This window comes from Coptis chinensis, chromosome 2 (genome assembly GCF_015680905.1).
Source record: "Coptis chinensis isolate HL-2020 chromosome 2, ASM1568090v1, whole genome shotgun sequence".
In the NCBI taxonomy this organism is placed as follows: Eukaryota; Viridiplantae; Streptophyta; class Magnoliopsida; order Ranunculales; family Ranunculaceae; genus Coptis; species Coptis chinensis.
In genome coordinates this window covers 63,410,627-63,427,561 of record NC_141457.1, presented here as the reverse complement: position 1 = coordinate 63,427,561, position 16,935 = coordinate 63,410,627, and the positions used below count along the sequence as shown (strand labels likewise).

The following is a 16,935-nucleotide window of genomic DNA, read 5'->3' as shown; positions in this document are numbered from 1 at the left end:
ATTGGTTTTGATGTTCTACCAATTTATAGAACCTGAGAATGGAAAATTCTACTTCAATGCTTATGGACGACGATTGGAATTGACTAGGGAAATTATCTCTGACATACTTCAAATACCAATGAATACCGGGGAGTGCCTTTTTCGAGTCATCATTTGATTCTGTCAAAAGTTTACTAAGAGCTACCATATCTTATGGCGAAGTAGGAAATAGACATCACGTTGTTCTTCAGTGCTCTTTGAAACAGAATCAACGAGTCGTGCTCCACTGGTTGGGACACAATGTGATCGATACATCTCACCAATCAGAAGTCACAAAGACTCAACTTCACCTACTTTGGATTTTGCAGACTCAAAGAGATGATTTTTGTCTAATCCAACACCTCTGGAACGTGATCACTAGGAAAACAAGAAAGTCAACACCTCTACCTCTACCCACTTTAGTCACGTAAATTATGATGCGTTGGGGTTATACAGTCATTTCTCCAGAAACACCACTTCAAAGAGCACATATTAGCGTACTCCAAACAGACTACTCCATTGGTTTTTGGACTCCTGATACTCTGACAGATGAACGGAACGACCCAAGCTCAAACCCTGACCGTTTCTTTGATGAAAATGCCATGCTAAAGTTTTTTAATCCCATGGAAGGCATTCAATTTCTTCATCATGGCATGCAGGAACTACACGCTCGTCAGAATATCATCATTACAACTCTTAAGGATTTCCAAGAACGTCAAGCAAAGCATGATGTTGAACAGGAGGAAATCTTGGAAAATCATTTCTCATCCTTTGCGGAATCACGCTCTCCTTATGGAAAATCAAACTACACTCTGCCCGCCAAGGGGACATTCGGATGCATTTCGGCTAACAAATGGAAGAACTTCATGATCCGGTGCACGATATGCGTCTCCAAGATCAACATAATAATCCATAATTTTCTAATATTACTAAGTCAATAAATAAATAATCGTATATGTTATTACATTTTTCGTCGTATTATGAATTTTGTCTTATCTTTGTGTCTTCTTTTGTATGAAATGTTTAATAGGATTGTCATCATTTGCGTTATGACTAATATAATTTTAATATGTGCTTACAGGAGGATCTATTTTCTTACATACTCATTTATCCATCCAGTTTGCCTTTGTCGTTACCTATTTCTTTACTTCATCTACTATGACATCTTCATCAATTACATCTTCATAAAACATGGTATCTCCCAAACTCATTCCTGAGCAATCCTTTCAGTCTATGATGGATTCCAATACCTATGGCCATCTTTTCCGTGACTACATTACAAACATCGGGTGGTCTTCCCTAATTCTTCAACCTGACCAAACTTATTCTCCGAGTTTGGCTGCATACTTTTATGCTAATATGGAAGACACACCAGCATTCAACCATGCGCATGGTTTCTACTTACACGGGTTCACAATCCTAGTTGGTGACACACCTCACATCTTTTCTGAACAACAACTTGCCCTAACTTTGGATCTTCCATACCACGAACCTGCTGCGTCATGGCATTACATCTATCATAATTCTTACCGTTCCTTTCAGTGGCAAGCATTTCGCGACTCTTATGGTGATGGTCTTGAGATTAAACGAGAAGGAAATGGCCATGTGCCATGGTACGACATCACCATTCCATTAGCAAGCATGACCATGAACATGGGGACTGCGATGTTATTTGTACTCCTGAACATTATGGGAGATTGGCATTTTTCTCGCCAATGATTTTGCCTGCGTCGTATTGAGCACCTAATCGGGTTCAAGGTCATACATTATTTAACATCTTAGGTTGTGTTATCTCCAACCTGAAACGAGCTCGCGACTTTTCGGGATCGATATATACTTTTATCGGTCCACGCTTGCGAATCATGAAGACACATTTCCCACAGTTTGCAGCTACTTTTCATGACTGGGTCAAGGTAGATTCTATGTGCCCAGCAAACAAAATCATTCGTTCATTGAGGTTTCGGCAATGGAGGCGTCTCGCTCGGTACCTGAGGCATGTTCGTTGTTACCCGAAGGATGAAAATATGAAGAAACATTTGAGGAAATCTGGAGACGAAGAATGGGCAAAAATTTGGCAGACTATTAACTTTTGGCGCGATGCTAAGGAAATGCATTTCCTTAAAGAGGACGCTAGACCTTCACATCCTGCTGGATGGTAAACTTGAGCTTGCCATTGTACATATATCTAGCTAAACCTTATGTTTGGTGTGCTATTGTTTTTCATGTTTCGTATGCTATTGTTTTTCATTATTTCATGTGCTATGTTTAGTGTGCTATTGAACATTTTATTGTTCTTTCTGAATAATATATTATGTTCTCCAACCTTTCTGTTCCAGCAATCTAGCCCTAATTTTGCTCACGGTTCTCAGGTACTTTCTCTTTTTAATTATTGATACTTCGAGGACTAAGCATCATTCTGTTGGGGGTGTTTTAACCCTGTAGCAAATATTAGGCAAATTGTAACCTGTATATAGTTTTTATTTTCATGTTAATAATTGTACTTAGTGACAAAGTCTTGTTTCCTTTTCAATGATGAAAATTGTCTAGAAATCTCACATTAGTATCCGAATTAGGATTTGTTTTTAAGAAACTTAAGATAATACGTATGCAATAGTTTATACATCTTTTCATGAACATTCATGTACTGAGTATCATCGATTGTACATAGCAGTAAGTTTCTGGAACCAACGGTTAGTTACTTAAACTATAAATCCTGTGAGAATCTAACCAAAAACCTTGACATGAGTGATTTGTGTGTGATGACACAGAAGAGTAGTTTTTCCGATTAGAGAAAATCACGCATCTACTTACTTGATCACCACCCGAACCCTAAAGAGAATTTAGGCCATCTTTGGATCGACATAGCTAAAAATTCTTACCTGTTACAAATTTTACCGCTAGTCACTCCACTGAACCTTTCATCAAACCTTTCAATTTCACCAAAAAAAAAAATCCTTACCCATCTATTAAACCAAATAAAAGAACCTACCTAAGTGATGAGTATGAGAAATAGGATGAAATGTGGAAAGAATAAAGAGAAAGACTTGTCCCAAATAAAAGTCAGTTACTTGCTTCAGGAAAGAAAAATAGAATCATGTTCTTAAGTCATCTAAAAAAAATACATTAGAGGCTTAAGAACAAGGTTGGAAAACTCAGTTAAAAGAAGGAAAGAAAACAAGGATTTCTCTAGTGTAAATATATGAAGACCCTATTCTCTCATGCTCGTAAATTTTGATTATCCATTTCCATTTTCTTGTACACTATCACCTAAGCCCCACAATACCTAATAAAGACCTCTAGCTCAATTAGGAGTAAGGTGGTGTGATAATAAGTAGTAGACGTGATTGATCGACATCGGCTCCTCGACCTATCATTGAGATGTGAGAAAACGCGTGTGCCCACCGCATTAATTGGAGTTAACAAAACCGAGTGGAAAATTTTTGAGTGAAATTGTGTTTTGACACATATACCGTGAGAACCCATTTAGGTACACTCTCCAAAGGATTGAGAAACAACCCCCGCTAGTACATTTCAATGAAAAGTTCACTGCATGCATGATCATATGTAGATATTTTAATTATTGAATACATATTAACTTGAGTTTCAAAGAAATCAATCCTCGTTCCCTGCTAAGGAGATGTATGGATATCTGAGATTAATTTAGGAAACGAGTTTATGTCACTGAGTCGTTGTAGTATAAATGAAGTTTGTGAGTATCTTCTCTGGAAAACTCTCACGAGGCTATAACTCATCCACTAGGGAATTCCTAGTGGTTTAAGGCCTTGTTGCATATGGTCAATGCAACCGCACTCTGCGAAACGAGAATTAGTTAGGACTACACATTTTTGGCCACTTATCTGTGTTAATGTCTCTTTTTTGCTTGAGGACAAGCAAAGTGTTGTTTGGGGGTAGTGTGATAAGCACCTAAAAGTATATTATGAAACCCCATTGAGACATATAAATTTGGTTAATTATGTGTTTAATAATCATGAAATAAATATGTTTTCATACTTTTGCAGGTATTCACAGTAAACATAGAAATATTATTTAAACTTGCGATAAAGCACGAGGAACGACATATATATGAATTCTTCCAAATCCGCACAGAAGCATCAAACTTCCAAAGCTCCTACCTCTTGAACCAGGACTCCGAATGCGACAAGTGAGCTGCTCAGACAATCAGGGCGATGAACTCTACGCATAGGCGGGAAGTTGTAAAATTGCCCAAAGACCGGACCGCCACTGGACTGCACATAGAACCCACTATGCGAGACCGCAAGATTGGATGAGTCATTAATCATGGAGCATGTCAAGACAAAAATGACAAATTATTGGTGCAAAGTTGACACCTTGCATGTAATTAATTAGATTAGGTGTTAATAGTGAAAAAAATGCAAGGTGTCACTTTGTTTTAATGTGGTGGATAAAAATGAAGTAAATGTGGTTTGATGTTTCACATGGGAGGAAATGAGATTTCTCTCAAATGGAGAAGAAAACAAAACAAGGGGGGGACACTCCATTTGCTCCCTTGACTTCTTTTCCTTACCTTGTATTATTTTAGTTCCTTAGTTATTTTTATTATTTAGTTTTGAGTTTTGTAAGAAAAGCTTGTAATAGTTTTAATGGAGGAAACTTTGGTTTTCTTCTAGTTGAAAATAAATCAAAAGCAAGTGAGTTAGATAATTAGTCTTATTTTTCCTTTTTCTCTCTCTCTCTCTCTCTTTTTGTACTTTCTAACTTGTAATCCTTCATCCCAAGGATCATGAGCTAACTTCCCCTTGGGGAGTTAATCAAACTCATGTGAGGGAAAAATCTTTGTTGTTGGTTTGGTGGGTTGTTTAGGAAGAACAACTAGACCTACACCCTATCCCAAAATGATAGTTGGTGTAGTGTCTAGTTAAGGATCAAAGTGATGAGCTTAGAGATAAGTCATTGCTTTGGTTCCACTTGCTAGCATGTATGAGCTTAGAGATGAGCCATACATGTTAGGGATCAAGTTTTCTTCTATTAGACTTGTCTATGAGTTCTAGGAAGAATAAAATCAACTTATTAAAATCAACAACAAAAGTTAACTTCACATGAGGAGGATTAACTCTCCATATTTTCTTTTAGTAAATCGTATTGTGTTTTAGTTGCATTCACTTGAAACTTAATTTTTTTATGTTTGTGTAGAAAAGAAACCTAGTATTAGTATTTAAACTTACTCACTAGTTCCCTAAGAGTAAAAACCAAGTTGTAGTTGTCCTAGACTTTAGTTTAGATCGAATCTTTACTCCAACTATATGAACACGAAATTTTGTGAGTAGGGAAACTTTGAATTTGCACTTTTGTCAAATTAGAGAGATAATCTCTAACGTAGTAAAAGTGGATATCATTTCCCCACCCTTCTTAAAATATCTTCCACTGTAGTATTGATGGCGATATAATTACTTGGATCTAACTCCTCTTTCAGTGATCTTTCAAACCTCTCTTTCTGTGAAGGTTGATTTTCTGATTTCAGATAAGGATCAGCCAATTTCCTCTTATCGGATTTGCTATAGTTCTCCTCCTTGGTAGACTTATTTTATTCCGACACCTGGAACACTGGTTGAATCGATGCTGCCAGAATACCTTCTTCCACTTGCACATCTTTCTCAGTTTTATCATACAACTCTCTCAGAGTTTTAATATCCTTTCGAAGTATATACTTATGCATATCTGAACCTAGAATAAGCCCTGTTTGAAATGTCATCACCGCTGTCATTTCTGATTCATCTAAATGCTCTACGAGCTGCGCCTCTGCCTTGAAACACGACAATAAGGTTTTAAGAGATTCCTTCTTTCTTTGCTTGAGTTGGAACAAAACCGACACTTGCTTTGGTTTTACTCGTTGATGACCATAATTGGTTAGAAACTTTTCCTCAATCTCCCTAAAACATGATATAGATCCCTCTTGCCGAGAACAAAACCACTTCAACGCCTTCCCCTTCAGACTTGAAGAGAAGGACTTGCATAATAATAAATCTAGATAGGCTGTTCCTTGGTATATCGAAAATTGGTGTCGATATCCAAATAGATGATCCATCGGATCCGACGTCCTATATATCATATTGAGTATATTTATGAATCTTGAACTTAGGTGGAATGGGCATCATCTCGACATTTTGATTTATCGGATTCCTACTGACATCATCTGTCAATCTTCTTATCGATGTTGAAGTTTTTTTGAGAAGCTGGTTCCCCAACTGCTTCTGCATCATCTCTTGTATCATCTCTTTAGTGATGGGCTGTGGTATTGGAATTATAGGTATCGGCAATGCTTCTCCAATTCTTTCGTTTCTTGCCGATACCTTTTCTATGTAGTGACTAACTGACTTTGAACTACAAGTCTCCTCCTCTTCCAAATGGAGATCTTTTAAAACCTGACTTGGACTTGCATTCTGCATCTCTTGATTCTCTTTAAGTAATATAGCATTCTGTTTTTCCACTTCTCTCAACCTCTTCAAGACTTCCTGAAGTGAAACTTCTACTTCAACATTTTCCTCCTGATATCTCTTACTTACTGAAGCTCTTGTATTTCTTATTTGTGATTGATCATCATTATCCACTCGCTTGCTATTTGCTCTTTTCTTTGGAGCCATTATGATTCAATTCTCAATTCACTACTCACTCTTCTTTTACTCTTCTTTCACTCACACTCAGAACAAAACTATGGATTCGAAATCGAAAAAGAAGAAAACTTCAAAATTTCCTTGTTCTCGATGCACAGACGACGCCAATATGATGTCTAAGAACAATCTCTCTTAATTGTTCTAAGATCACTGAGATTAAATGATGGTTTAAATGAAATTGAAGTAAGTTGTAGATTTGATATGAAGTAAATAAAACTTTTTTATTGAACAATCATGAGTTATAATCACTCTGATTCTCTCTTTCTCTCTCCTGTTTCTAATCATTTTTGTGGGAATCATCAAATCAATCTTCTTTCACTTCATCCAGTCTTTATATAGTGTCCTCAATTAGCTTTGACCCAATCAACTCATGGCACGTGTTCATTGTCTTCCTCATTCTTTTCCAGTTTAATACATGCAAATATTTGGAATAACCACGAAATATTCTAAGATATTGACCCTCATGTCAATATCTCGAGTTTTGAAATATCAAATAAAAATATTTAAAGGCACGATATTTGCCCACTACAACATCTAAATCTATTATTGCACAGTGGGCGAAAATGCTCATCTGCGATTTCAGGAGACCACGTCAGCACAATTTTTAAGTAGGTACCCAAAATTAATTAAAAGTTAGGACAATATTTTAATTATTTACGAGTCAGTTCCTACTAAAAATTACACCAGACGTTGGATTTGCTCGAGATTGGTTATATGTTTTCGAAATCCATGAAATTATGAGAAAATAATTACACGCGACATTAAAAAAGGATTCGTGATATATCTACGAATCATAAAAACAACAAAATTGATTCAAAAAACAAAACAAAAAAAAACACACAATTCAACTTTAAACTACGAAACCTAAAAACCCAAATAGCCTTCGACAAGTTCCATATATTGAAACTCTTCATAATTAAACTCCTGCAAAACCTCGAACAAGTTTTCATCAACTATCTTCTGTCTATCTCAATCAACACTCAATCTTATTTTTCCACTATTTTTTCAAGAAATTGAGATCTATATTAAATTTTGAGTTATTATTTTCGTATTTTTTTGTTAGAGATTTCTTTTTGTATGATTTGTTTTGGGTAATGGATGAAACCATCGTCGTCCTGAATCCATCTATCTTCTCAAATCAACAATGACCATTTTTGTCAAACTCCCTTTCTCTTCGACCTCATTAAACTCCAGGGAATTATTGGTGAGGATTTTTTCAGGTAAGTATTTTTGCTCTTTTACAGTGTTTGCTAAATGCCAAGAACAATTTTTACTCTAGTATGTAAGTTTTATGAAAAGTAGGAGACAGTATTTAACCCTTCAACTTTTGTATATCATAAACTAATTACATGAATTAATTCGATTGATATGTAGGCTATGCCTTACAAAACCAGGAGGTATTAATAGGAAGCAGCAGCAACAGTCGTGATTAAAGCCTTGAATGGAGACACCCAGTGGGTTTACGTTTTGATAGTTATATCTTCTATTTTACAGTAGCACACCAAATTGATCGATAGCTATATCATCAATGAAATATATTTACACATTTTGCAGTCCATTGATTTGTAAGTTTCTTTTAGTATTTATTTTTTAACGTAACTTTTCTTCTTCTTCACAACGAAGAAGAAGGCACCAAAGGTTGTTCTAGCTGCTTTTTTTCATTTCCTAACTGACCTGATGTTGTATGGATATCTGATACCAATATCGTTGTACGTCTCCATAGAAATTGTGAAGGTCTTACAAAGTATATTCATTAACCACGACCCATATATGTATGATGAGGAAACATACACACCTGCACAAGCGCGCACATCAAATTTAAACGAGGAACTTGGTCAGGTCGACACAATACTATCTGACAAAATAGGTACGCTTACATGCAACTCAATGGACTTTGTAAAATGCTCCATAGTGGGCATTGTTTATGGCCGCGGTGTTACGGAAGTAGAGCAAGCTATTGAAAAAAGAAAAAGGAATCAGCAGCCGCAAGAATTAGCTGATACATCACCTGATTTAGAGGAGCATAACGATGATTCAACAAGCGCGCACATCAAATTTAAACGAGGAACTTGGTCAGGTCGACACAATACTATCTGACAAAATAGGTACGCTTACATGCAACTCAATGGACTTTGTAAAATGCTCCATAGTGGGCATTGTTTATGGCCGCGGTGTTACGGAAGTAGAGCAAGCTATTGAAAAAAGAAAAAGGCATCAGCAGCCGCAAGAATTACCTGATACATCACCTGATTTAGAGGAGCATAACGATGATTCAACAAGCTCAAAAATGCCAATTAAAGGGTTTAACTTCCGAGATGAACGTCTCTTGAATGGACATTGGGTGAAATAACCTCATTCAGAAATCATACAGCAATTCTTTCGCACATTAGCAATATGCCATACTACCATTCCCGATGTGAATACAGAGACAGGTGAAATTTCTTATGAAGCTGAGTCTCCTGATGAATCAGCTTTTGTGATAGCTGCAAGGGAACTTGGGTTTGAATTTTATGAAAGGACCCAGACAAAAATTTTGTTACACAAATTAGATCCAATGACTGGTAGGAAGGTTAACAGGTGGGTTACCTTCAAAGCCTTATGTGGCTAAGGAAACAAGAGAATCTATTACATGTATTTTTTTTTTCTAATTCTGTTATCCGAATTCGCAATCTACTGATTTGATTTCTCGCAGATCATATGAGCTTCTTCATGTATTAGAGTTCAGTAGTCTGCACAAGCGTATGTCAGTGATTGTGAGGAATGAAGAGGGTCAGTTGGTGCTCCATTGCAAGGGTGCTGACAGGTCTGATGCCACAGTGCCACACACAGACACACACAGCCACAGCCATAGACACAGATTGTTTTAAGCACAGATACCTTTAACTCTATATTGTGTTAATTTGATCCCAAAATTGTATTTGTACGCTTGCATACAGTGTCATGTTTGAAAGGCTTTCGAAGGATGGGCAAATGTTTGTGGCTGAGACTAAGAATCACATAAGAAAGTTTGCTGAGGCTGGTTTGAGAAAGATGGTGGTTGCATACCGTGAGATTGGTGAAGAAGAGTACAGGACATGGAAAGTGGAGTTTTTTTAGGCCAAAACATCTGTTACTGTTGATCGAGAGACATTAGTGGATGCTGTAGCCGAAAAGATTGAGAGGGATTTGATTCTTCTTGGTGCCACAGCTGTTGAGGACAAGTTACAGAAGGGGGTAAATTACAAACTACAGTCTGTTAATTTTAATGTGCACTTTGACGTGGACTCCTATTCAGGCTCCCTTGATTTGCACTGAAATACATGCAATCACGTATCTTGAACGAATTAATGGTGCTAATTAGGAAGTTGGTATTTGGGAGTCCGCATTTAACTTTTGAGTTTCTTTTGCCTAATAGTGAATCTGGCAGCCTCTGACTGTTATGTTCTCTTTTTTGTACAAATGCGCACTTTTTCGATGACTAATCCTATAATTGATTTGTCGAAATTGCATTTTTCTTGATAAGACATGCTAATCTTTGCAAAATAAGTTCATGGTTTCCTTCTGTAATCCCATCGACAGAATCTGAAAGTGACATGTCAACACTACTTAAATTTTGAAGATCGACTTCTTCTCTTTTAAAGAAAGAAACACATACTTGTGCCGCCAATGTAGATATTATGTGACTGAAATTATATCTGTTTTCACATGAAAATTCACTATAAATAATGCCTACAACCATTTTATGTCACTTAGCATTGTTTTCTTTCCAATTTGGTTCTTTTAGTATTTATTTTTTAACGTAAATTTTCTTCTTCTTCACAACGAAGAAGAAGGCACCAAAGGTTGTTCTAGGCAGTTCAATCAAGTAAGAAATTTTTCAATGATATGATGCAAGGTGAAAACTGAATTCAAACAAAGGTGAGAGCAACACAATGTTGTCATTGTTAGCAATAGAGCACTGGCAATAGATCCACCTCAATATCGCAATTAGTATTAGAGGTTTAAAGTAGCACAAATAGCATTAAAAGACCATATCAATTTCTCATATATTTTTATTTGACCTATTAGTTTGGGACCTGCATCCATATCTTCAGCGCACAAGAATATAATGGATGAATGCAAGTTCCATTGTGGCTGTGCTTGGTCTTGATACCATTGGTCTCGTAGTAAGTCAATTTTAGACTGTTTCATATTACCTTCTAATTCTACATGGGCTACAGTTAGTATTTTGTTATTTATTCTTTATTTATTTGTTTGGTTGTAATTCAATAGATTGCAGAAGGTGCAAAAGCAGCTTGTGCTTCACGTGTCATTGGTGTTGACATTGACAGCAAGAAGTTTAATATAGGTGGGTTTCATAATCTATTATAGCTAAGGGTTTATATTGCACAATTTTATGCTCTCATATGTTGAACAGGACTATGGGAAAGAGCTACATGCCTACATGTTGCATTGTTCTAAAGGTATATTTAGTTATATTGGCGAGGTACACACTAGATTTTTTTTCTTAGTTTTTATTCACTTATTTTATTCCTAGATTTCGATCAAGAGCACAGATTATGAGAACCATATGCTCCTACATCTAAATTCCAGGTAGCTACGCACAACTAATAATTGATTGATTTTGTTCTCCTGAAAGAAAGACCAGATGCTAAAACTAAATTTCAGGTGTATATAAGTAATGTTAGATCGATCATCACCAGCAATTAGCTTTAATTGAACTTTTGCTAGAACTAGATATCTGATTTCTTTTAATGCATAGAGTTGATAGTTTATAGATAATTTATCTTCATTATGTCCTTGAATTAGCAAGACGCACCATGACATTAACATAACAAGAAATTCGGTGAGCAATATAAATTGTTTTCCTTAACTAATTTTTTGATGTTTCAGGGGCTTGATCATGATCTCAGGTGATCTAATGGGCGATGAGTTACATTTTTGTAATGATCTCAGGTAAGAAGTCTAACTAAAAAGTTATCATGAGCAGTATGAAGCTCTTTATGGTATTGGATTCATTACAAAAGTCCGTCTAAATACTTTCTAGGACACTTAATTGATAGATTTCATTATTTTTCATTTTCTACTAATTGAGATATGTGTGTCGTAACCATTATTAAAATTCTTATTCATCTGCAAAGTAAATTCTTGGTGATGAACTTTAGAACAAAATGGCAACATCATGTTCAATCCTGTAGGAACTCCTTATCATGGCTACCGTTAACATGTGGTATGGAAGGATACCTTCGTATGTGCTTATGAGCTTAGACCTCATATATGAACGCAGAGTATATATATATATATATATATATATATATATATATATATATTTTGTATGTAGTCACTACATTAGATAGTGGACATGTCTTCTATGGGACACTGTTAAAAAAAAAATTAATTCTATTGCCGTATTATTTTTAAAGTGTGGTTTACCAGTGAAGCTTTGGAGGCAACGCTGGACTTATCTCAACTGAAACCTCTCCAATTAAAGGACCTCTTATTAGCTAAGGTTAGTTTCGTTAGATTTGATTTATTTGTTAAAAGTGGTTTTGTCTAGGATAATTAGGTTAGAACATTGGATATAGTTGGTTTAGATTGTTTAGATTTTGCTTTGATAGATTTCAGTATTTTACAATAAAATCATTATACACATGAAGGTGAAAATCCTTTGGAATTTTTTGTGATTGATACAAAGTTTGCCAAAATTTTGTAGTGTGTTGCTCTGATTTTGGTTGGACAATTTTGTCAAATTATGACCAAATAGGGAATTGACTTAGATTGATGTGTTGATCTGTTTTTATGCTTGGAGTTACAATTTAGAAGTTATTGTTGTTGTTTTAGTGATGATGCAAGCACAAAAGGAGGCACCATCATATTTGAATTGCAAAGACAAATTCCTTCTTCAGAGTGTTACTATACCTAATGGTACAGCTACAAATGATATTTCCTCTGAAATGGTAAGTTGGTTATTCAAGGTGTCATATGAATTTCAGGCTACCATTTGTACTAGCATGAATGAAGTATAGTTGTCATGCTTTGATAATGAGAAAAACTAAATCATGCATGTCATCCTTTTAGTTTATTTTTCTACCCATGAGTCTTGAATCTTAAGTGCAAAAAGACTACTCAAAGCTGATCTCAAAGCTATCATTACTTTCTTCTTCAGCAGGCCAAAGATTGAGCGGAGGCTTTTTTGTTGGCTTTCATCTTAAATGTCTTTCTTGAAATCATGTAAGTGAATTTTTATTTTTATCTTGCTTTCTTCTTTCCTGAATTATATATATTGAGTATTAAGGACATTGTATTTCGTATTTCAGAGATAAAGTGGTAAAGTACCATCTGTATGACTGACGCTTCTCCATGTGGCAACGCATCGAGTGCTTGAGAATTTTACTGCTTAGCATATTGTTTAAACTATTTCAGGTAATGGAAAAGATTTTTGTGTAATATTTTAATTAGAGCTATGTTGTTTAGCACACATGAAGATTAGTACCTTATCATTGAACATAAGCTACTCACTCGGTTTCAGTTTAGGATCTCAAATGTTTTTAGCATTAATCTAAGGAAGCGTGTAAATATAATTACCAATGACTTTCGAAATGTGAACGTGGATAGGAGCTAGGTCTGAGCAATGGACAATACAATTCCATTCTCGGACAACGATTATATATGAAAGCTTATGACAGGAGTGTCGTGTCTTGATAGTTGTTGCAAGTAATGATATTGATTGGCATACGACTGAAATCTTGATAAGGCAAATAGTTTAGATGAATTGTACTACTGGAGCTTGACTATAAGTGGTGGGAAGGATTGATTTGTGAAGGGCAAATGATACATGTACGAGGACTTCTCAATCCTGGAGCTAGATAGACATAAGCATGCTCCATTATTAGTAAAGTAAATAGAAATAGTATTTACTATAGGTTTATGAGGGAATTGGATTTGTGCTTGCTTTTATGTTGGATCGTTTGAAATTTTGAAATAAGAAGTGGCGATCTATATTGAATTGTACATATATAAGTTAATATTTAGAATTTCTTACATAAAGATTGTTGTAGTTATATGTCCAGCCAAAAAAAAATTAACTTGAAAACAACAAATAGACTAATGCCTGTTCGATTATATATATTGGTCTACTAAACAAAATCCCAAAACAATTTTAAAGACTTGCAAAAATAAATAAATAAATAAACAATAAACATACCCAACCATAGAATAAAATTAAAATAACTCAAATTAAACATCACAAATCAAATTTAAATGGCTTTAGATTGGATATTATGTATGATAATTACTGCTTTAGAGTGTATGAATTGATTTATTTTTTTCACAAATCATTGTTGTCAATTTATGTCTTTCATCCTCCCGTTGAATTTTATTCCATTGCAATTTTTTTAGTCCTAATTTCAAAACATTTTGGCAAATTTAATTTATGCTACGTATATGATGTTAGTGTTTTGTTCTTACTTTTTACCATCATATTTTTGCTTTTCCAACACATACGTAGTCCGACAACATACTACAATTTGTGAAATGGAACCACTTTAAATAATTTGCATTTAGAATGGTTAGTCATGTTATTTTAATTGAAATTTCAAATAGTACTATGTGTTTCTTACTTAATATTTTCTCACTATAGTTCTTTGATCTGAAGATTTCTTAAGGTACAATTGCTTCCACTCCTCCAATTGCAGATAAATGATATAGTATAGAAAGCAAACGCCATAAGAAAAGGAATAACAATTTTATACATTGGAATTTATCCAAACTCTGTTGAAGAAAAGGTTTCGCACTTGGTAGGTTTGCAAACTTGAGTTGTATATAGTTCATGAAATTCATAGTAGTTCTATTTTCTTGAAGCTTTGTCTCCTTAAAGTTCATCTTCTAATCGATTGAACTTTTGTTGGCTATATTGCAAGCAGAAGCAAAGGTCAATCGAACATTTATATCAGAGAAGAGGAAGAAGCAAACAAACTCCCTGAGCAGCCTGATATTGTTACCAACAATTTTTCATTCCAAAATGGTAGTTGTAGTATATATAGAGATAAGTTTTTTATTAGCCATCTTTAGAACCAAATAGTAGGATTTCCACAGTGCATTTGCCTAACTTTTAGTTTATTTGTTTTTGGTAAACTTTGTTAGTTACTCGATACTGTTTGAATGTGCTATGAAGTATAACTTTCCCTTTCAAATGTCTATATATCTTTATCAATAGTTTTATTGTTATCCATTTCTGATGTTTGTTATATAATATAAGAGTTATTAATAAAACATGCTTCTCAATAAAAAAAACAAATAATAAATAAATTTATTCAATATTAAATAAACAATTCCCGCCATGGGCGGGGGCAAAATGGCTAGTCTTTTATATATAAATTAACAAATTACATACAAAGCGTAAAAAGGAAAAATCAAAATACTGATATAAGTGCTTATTAAACATTAAACGTCTCTTCAAAGTAGGACCACGGGTTATATGGCTTGAACTTTTTGCAAGGCTCTCGGCTAGTTAACTTTACCCCAAGGTCAAAAGATGCGACAGCATCACGAACCTCGTATCATAGTTCGTGATTCCGAACGAAACTCTGGAATTCCGCCTGGAATTTTGGTTTTTCAAAAAAACGAAATTCCAAATATTGAATTGAAATATCTGAAATTCTAAAATCATCTGAAATTCCGAATATAACAAGGGTCGAAATTTAATGAATTTCGGTTTTTGAATTTGTCAAAATTCCGAAAATTCCGAAATTCCGAACTATGCCTCGTATATAATTTGTTCAGGTTTTAACCATTTGGCACGCCAATAACCGCACCTCACCCTTCCTTTTTCTAAATCTACATCAAGGACATCCTTCGTCAATGATTTCAAACCATAGGTCTTGTAAATATCTGAATTGAATTTGTCCACAGCCAAATATCTGAGATCAGCGAGGTTAGCTAACTCCAAACCATAGTCGTTTTGGAGTAGTTTTGCGTCGTTTTCCACGTCTACTCCCACAAACGTATTGCGACTATCCATCAAAAAATCCTTCAGTGCATTAGGAATCTCATCTGACTTATAAATTTGAAAAACAAGACATGATTTATCTACGCAAATCTGATGGACTGCACAATGCATTGTGCGTTCTTCAATATACCCCTGTGTCTAAACCTATGATGAGGTTATCTCTTGCTTGTATGCGTCGTACCCAGTCAGTAACAACCTTACCTTCCCTAGTGACTGTAGTATCGATGATATTCCCATTGAATTCAACTTTGGTTCTGAGAGTATATGTAGGTTTCCTAATGAAATAAACTTGAGACGACTCTTCTTCTCGTGTGTGTCTAGGGAACTCTTTTTGTGTAGCTGCCTTGGTGATGGTAGTTTCACGTAACTTGCACTCTTTTGGTACCCAGATGGCTTTTGTCGTTGCACCCATGATGTGAATGAAAAAAGCGCCTCACAGTTCTCAAACACGTAAAGTTAACAGAAAATCTCAAAGTTTAAACTCTAAACCTCACCTCCTTCACGAAAATCTGTGACCATTACAACTTAGTTAGAACATATTATAATCATCATAAAACATACCTAGTTCGTATCTGTTTCTAAAACCAAGTTAACTTGGAATTCTAATTTAGTTGTCCACTTGTCCGATTCAATTAAGTTGTCCGATTTGGAAACCAACATGAATTATTAAAGCTACGTCCACCTCATTGAGGGGAATTTATGCCGCCTTTAGGAAGTGTATTACCAAGAAAATGTTTTTCAGTGAGGTAGAATATACACCAACTCTTTTGTGAGTTACTTCTTTGTATTTTTCACATCAAGCGCAATTGCACAAAGCCGAAGGTGATATGTTAGCTGTCTCAACACACTTTATTCTTTATGCTTCAACGTGGTGGTCTGAAGGTTTTACCGTTATATCTTGTATAGAAATCGAACAACATTGGATATCACCCACGAACGGAATTAAATAACTATGCAGTTAATGCAGCAGACAAGGCGACGGGCATATGCGTGCTTTTGAAGGCATAGTAACATGCATTGCTTACTACACTCTGAACGTCCCATGGGAGAATTGTGTGTGGATAGCAGCCTGTTTTTCGTGGTTGCTTGGCAGCATAGCAGGGCCTTCCGATGAGGCAAAAGTTGCTTGGTAATTGATATCAGTCTGAAATATCCCCAATATCAGTTGATATATTGCCAATCTATATCATTTTCTGGATCACCTTCAGATCAGCCAAAAGCTGGGCCTTGGGTTCACCTGATATCTTCTATAAATCCATCAGATTTTCGGCCTTGATGAAC

The 16,935-nt window shown here is 35.3% G+C and overlaps 1 protein-coding gene and 1 pseudogene across 2 annotated transcripts; one reads left to right on the top strand and one right to left on the bottom strand.

Moving 5' to 3' along the window:
* The first annotated feature begins 7,493 nt into the window (after positions 1-7,493).
* Positions 7,494-14,828, top strand: LOC147517089 (putative phospholipid-transporting ATPase 8; annotated as a pseudogene). Its single transcript, XR_015211350.1, has 13 exons — positions 7,494-7,888; positions 8,043-9,245; positions 9,361-9,471; positions 9,605-9,881; positions 10,716-10,813; positions 10,920-11,110; positions 11,541-11,603; positions 12,084-12,156; positions 12,489-12,604; positions 12,814-12,878; positions 12,965-13,070; positions 14,342-14,443; positions 14,570-14,828. The product of XR_015211350.1 is annotated as a putative phospholipid-transporting ATPase 8 (transcript).
* A 574-nt stretch (positions 14,829-15,402) lies between these two features.
* LOC147517088 (uncharacterized) lies at positions 15,403-16,066 on the bottom strand. The gene is made up of 2 exons (XM_086593469.1): positions 15,785-16,066; positions 15,403-15,702 (listed from the first exon to the last, which is right to left on the bottom strand). The coding sequence occupies exons 1-2, from the start codon at positions 16,064-16,066 to the stop codon at positions 15,403-15,405; spliced, it is 582 nt and encodes a 193-aa protein (XP_086449595.1).
* Positions 16,067-16,935: the final 869 nt, after the last annotated feature.